Source organism: Rana temporaria, chromosome 10 (assembly GCF_905171775.1).
Source record: "Rana temporaria chromosome 10, aRanTem1.1, whole genome shotgun sequence".
Taxonomy (NCBI): domain Eukaryota; kingdom Metazoa; phylum Chordata; class Amphibia; order Anura; family Ranidae; genus Rana; species Rana temporaria.
In genome coordinates, this window is record NC_053498.1 from 8,476,157 (window position 1) to 8,481,512 (window position 5,356).

General features: G+C 37.0%; 1 protein-coding gene across 1 annotated transcript in view; it reads right to left on the reverse strand.

The window, feature by feature from the left end:
* Positions 1 to 2,166, reverse strand: part of LOC120916271 (chymotrypsin-elastase inhibitor ixodidin-like) — a 4,112-nt gene extending 1,946 nt beyond the window's left edge. Inside the window, exons 1-3 of the mRNA XM_040327144.1 lie at positions 2,022 to 2,166; positions 593 to 648; positions 443 to 484 (exon numbers count right to left, since the gene is read on the reverse strand). Coding sequence (XP_040183078.1) covers positions 443 to 484; positions 593 to 648; positions 2,022 to 2,038 — 115 coding nt within the window. The 5' untranslated portion in view covers positions 2,039 to 2,166. The remainder of the gene's footprint in view (positions 1 to 442; positions 485 to 592; positions 649 to 2,021) is intronic.
* Positions 2,167 to 5,356: the final 3,190 nt, after the last annotated feature.

Consider the following 5,356-nt stretch of genomic DNA (forward strand, 5'->3'; position numbering starts at 1 on the left):
TCTTTTTGACACTTTTTTTTGGTGAATGAGTAGGGATACAATGTACCCCATATTCATTCACATGGGGTGCTGGGATCTGGGGTTCTCCTTGTTAAAGGGGGCTACCAGATTCCGATAAGCCCCCTGCCCACAAACCCCCAAAACCACCGGCCAGTGTTGTGGTGAAGAGGCCCTTGTCCCCATTAACATGTATAAATGACAATGGTCCCAAAACCGCAGAGGTGATCATATACCACCAAAAGAAAGCTCTATTTGTGGGGAAAAAAGGGGCGCCAATTTTGTTTGGGTGCAACGTCGCACGACCGCGCAATTGTCAGTTAAATTGACACAGTGCCGTATCGCAAAAAAATGGCCTGGTCATTGGGCAGCCAATTCTTCCGGGGGCTGGTTAAGTGTATGCAAAGCCAGAACTGCTGACATAGCAGTTTAGTAAGTAACTTACCTGGGTGTATTCTGTGACCCTGGACAAGCAGAGCGTTCAGCACTACAGATTAACATAGATATAAAATAAAGTTAAGTAATGAAATACATGCTGGAATCAGAGTATCAGAAAACAAGTTTTTACATCAAAGTACATAAAACAACGAAATACCCAGAATAAGGAGAAAGGTTGCGCACATCCGCAGCATCTTCTCACTGCCTCCTGACCTGAAATGAAGAAGAAACAATAATATGTTGGGGTGAGCGACATTTCCCTGACGCAGTGGAGTCAATATATATTAATTAATTTATTTTTTCTTTAGATTGTCGGTTTGATTTTAGTGAAACAACCCCAGAGGTGATCAAATATCACCAAAAGAAAGATCTATTTGGTGAAAAAAAGGATATATAATATATATATATATATATATATATATATATATATATATATATATATATATATATATATATATATAATTTTTTTTATTTATATATATATATATATATATATATATATATATATATATATAAATAAAAAAAATTATATATATAATATATATAATATATATATATATATATATATATATATATATATATATATATATATATATATATATATATATATATATATATATATATAATATATATAATTTTTTTTATTTATATATATATATATATATATATAAATATATTCTTTATATATATATATATTCTTTTTATATATATATATTTCTTTAGATTGTCAGTTTGATTTTAGTGAAACAACTCTAGAGGTGATCATATACCACCAAAAGGAAGATCTATTTGGTGAAAAAAATGATATATATAATATATGGTATATGGTATATATGGTATATGGTATATATTTTTTTTTTCTTTAGATTGTCAGTTTGATTTTAGTGAAACAACTCCAGAGGTGATCATATACCACCAAAAGAAAGATTTATTTGGTGAAAAAAGGATATATATATATATATATATATATATATATATATATATATATATATATATATATAAAATATATATATATATATATATATATATATATATATATATATAAAATATATATATATATATATATATATATATATAAAATATATATATATATATATATATATATATATATATATATATATATATATATATATATATATATATATATATATATAATTTTTTTTTTTTTATATATATATATTTTTTTTTTTTCTTTAGATTGTCAGTTTGATTTTAGTGAAACAACCCCAGAGGTGATCAAATATCACCAAAAGAAAGGTCTATTTGGTGAAAAAAAGGACATAAATTGAATTTGTGTACAATGACACATGACTGGGGGGAATATACTGGTATACTGAAAGGCAAAAATAGTAATGATAAAAAATAATAATAAAAAAAAAAGAAAACCTTCTTTTGTGCCATAATCAGCTAAAGACAAACATTTATAAATTGTGATCAAAGCTGCAACAAACATGATACATTGTATAAATATCACAAAATAATTCCACAGCAAATGTTTCTGATCTGATTGCTACAATTGTTTCCACAAACATCCTAAATCATTATAACTTCCAATGCCCCAAAAAACAAACATTTTGGTTACTTACACTGTTCTCCGTGTCATTGTGATACACACACCAGTCTGAATGCGGAAAGGCGGATGGGCCGCAAGTGGCCAATAAAATGTTTTTATGTTTTTTCACGGAACAGGAAGAACAAGAACGGATTGAGCGTTTGGTTCATTATCACGAAATAAGGATATAAAAAAATGATGCATAGGGAAGGGTGGCATTAATTACATGGAGTAATACTTCCAAGGTAGAAATTAATTTCTTAATCACAGAGTGTGACCCAGATTGGTTGTCTCCGAAATCTCTGCAATCATATTTCAGCCATTGTTCCAGCATCTTATTTATTTATTCATGATACAGTAGCTCACAAAAGTAGGTACACCCCTCACATTTTTGTATATATTTTATTTTATCTTTTCATGTGACAACACTGAAGAAATGACACTTTGCTACAATGTAAAGTACCTACTAAAAGGCTGCCTGCAGAAAACTTCAGGAGGGGGCGGAGACAAGACAATTGATCCTGTAGAAGCAGAGAGAGCAGAACTGTAGGAGGGGCTTAGCAGGTTACACCCACTATCGGGAGCAGCGATCAGTGTCGTGTCACAGTAAGCCCCACCCGCCCTACAGTTAGACCCCTTTCACATTGAGGAGTTTTTCAGGCGGTACAGTCCTAAAAATAGCGCTGCTATACCGCCTAAAAAACTCCTGCCCAGCAACCTCAATGTGAAAGCCGGAGGGCTTTCACACTGAGGCGATGAGCTGGCGGGAGAGAAAAAAATCTCCTGTCAGCAGCATCTTTAGAGCGGTGAGAGGAGCGGTGTGTATACCGCTCCTTCACCGCTCCTTCCCATTTAAAACAATGGGAAAACGCGGCAATACCGCCCGGAATGCGCGTCTGCAGAGTCGCATTCCGGGCGCTATTAACTCTTTACTGGCCTCTAGCGGGGGTTAATACCGCACCGCTAGTGGCCGAATCCCGGGGCAAATCCGGCGGTATAGTGCCGCTATTTTTATCGGCGCTATACCGCCACCGCGGCTTCCGCCCCAGTCTGAAAGGGGCCTTAGAATCACTCCCTAGGACACACATAACCCCTTTCTAGCCCCCTAGTGGTTAACCCCTTCCCTGCCAGTCACATTTATACAGAAACAGTGCATTTTTATAGCACTGGTCGCTGTATAAATGACAATGGTCCCAAAATAGCGTCAACGTTATCCGATGTGTCCGCCATAATGTCACAGTCACAATAAAAATCGCTGATTGCCACCATTACTAGTAAACAATATATATTTAATATATATACAATTATTATATATACAAATATATTTAATATATTAATAAAAATGCCATAAAATGATCCCGTATTTGGTAGACGCTATAAATTTTGCACAAACCAATCAATAAAGATTATTGTGATTTTTTTTACCAAAAATATGTAGAAGAATACATATCGGCCTAAACCAAGGAAAATTTAAATTAAAAAAAAAAAAAAAATGGGGATATTTATTATAGCAAATTATTGCTTTTTTTTTTCAAAATCGTCGCTCTATTTTTGTTTATAGCGCAAAAAATAAAACCTGCAGAGGTGATCAAATACCACCAAAAGAAAGCTCTATTTTTGGGGGGAAAAAATGGTGTCAATTTTGTTTGTGAGCCGCGTTGCATGAACGTGCGATTGTCAGGTAAAGCAACGCAGAGCCGAATCGCAAAAAGTGGCCCGGTCATTTGGCAGCCAAATCCTCCGGGGCTGAAGTGGTTAAGGAATGTCTCCAACACCTTGTTGTATCTTTGCCAAGAAGGATGAAGGCAAAAGGGGGTCCAACCCGGTACTAGCGCGGCGTACCTAATAAAGTGGCCGGTGAGTGTACGGTACATGATGACCGGTTTAGATGAAATCGGCTGCTTTTAATTTGCAAAGCCAAAGGAAGATCATATTGATAGAACATCACATGCTGAACAGTGTAGACGGTGGCAGGGTGATGTGACTGTGTTTTTTGGCCCATACTAACCAACCTTGACTTTGTAGATTGTAATGATTTTTTTTTTTTTTTGGCTAAGCAAATAAAGAAAAAAACATTTCACAAATCCCTCTGATTGGCAAACATATTTGTGCAATAATTTAATGTCGCTCGTTCACATAAAGTATGTTTGGTAAAAAATCCGCAATAAGCGTTTATTGATCGGTTTGCGCAAAATTTATAGTGTAAATAGGGGATAGTTTTATGGCATTTTTATTAACAATTTTTTTTTTTTACTAGTAATGGCGGCAATCAGCGATTTTTTTCCGTGACTGCGACATTATGGGGGACACTTCAGACACTTTTGACACATTTTTGGGGCCATTGTCATTTTCACAGGGAAAAGTGCTATAAAAATGCACTGGTTACTGTGAAAATGACAATGGCAGTGAAGAGGTTAACCAGGAGGGGGCGCTGTAGGGGTTAAGTGTGCCCTAAGAGAGAGTTCATACTGTGTGGGGGCGTGGCTGTGCGTGTGACATCACTGATCGTCATTCGCTAACACAGGGAACAGACGATCAGTGACAGCCACACTAGGAAGAACGGGGAAGGTTTGTTTACACTCACCTCCCTCCGTTCTTCCTCTCTGTGACCCGATCGTGGGACACCGGTGGCGATCGGGTCCGCTGTTCCCGCAGAGACGGTCACTGAGAAGAGGACTGGGTCGCGAGCGCGCTGCCGGCAGCGTGCTGCGCGACCCACGGCTGGGCTCTTAAAGGGGACGTACATGTACACGCCCTTGTGCCCAGCTGTGCCATTTTGTCGACGTATATTGTCGTGCGTCGGTCCTCAAGTGTTAACCACTTGAGGACCGCCGCACGATGATATATTGAACCAATTTTTTATTTTATTTTTGCAAAACAACAAAAATAAGAAGAGGAAGGAATAGGGAAGGAGGATGGGAGGACCAAAAAAAAAAGGTGGGGGGTAAATAAGGAAGGAACATGATGAATGGTTTTCCACATTTTTTACAAATAAATATGTGAAAAGTGTGATGCACATTTGTATGGCGCCCCCTTTACTCTGATACCCCTAACTAAGGTCCAGTGGAACCAATTGCCTTCAGAAGTCACCTAATTCGTAAATAGAAACCCACCTGTGTGTAATTAAATCTCAGTATAAAATACAGCTGTTCTGTGAAGCCCTCGGAGGTTTGTTAGAGAACCTTAGTGAACCGTAGATTTGTTAGAGAATCTTAGTATTTGGCTCCATCCATCTTCTCGTCAACTCTGACCAGCATCCCTGTCCCTGCTGAAGAAAAGCATCCCCACAACATGATGCTGCCACCACCATGTTTCACAGTGGGGATGGTGTGTAGATTTCCTCTCACTTCCTGTTGTCTCCCTCCGTTT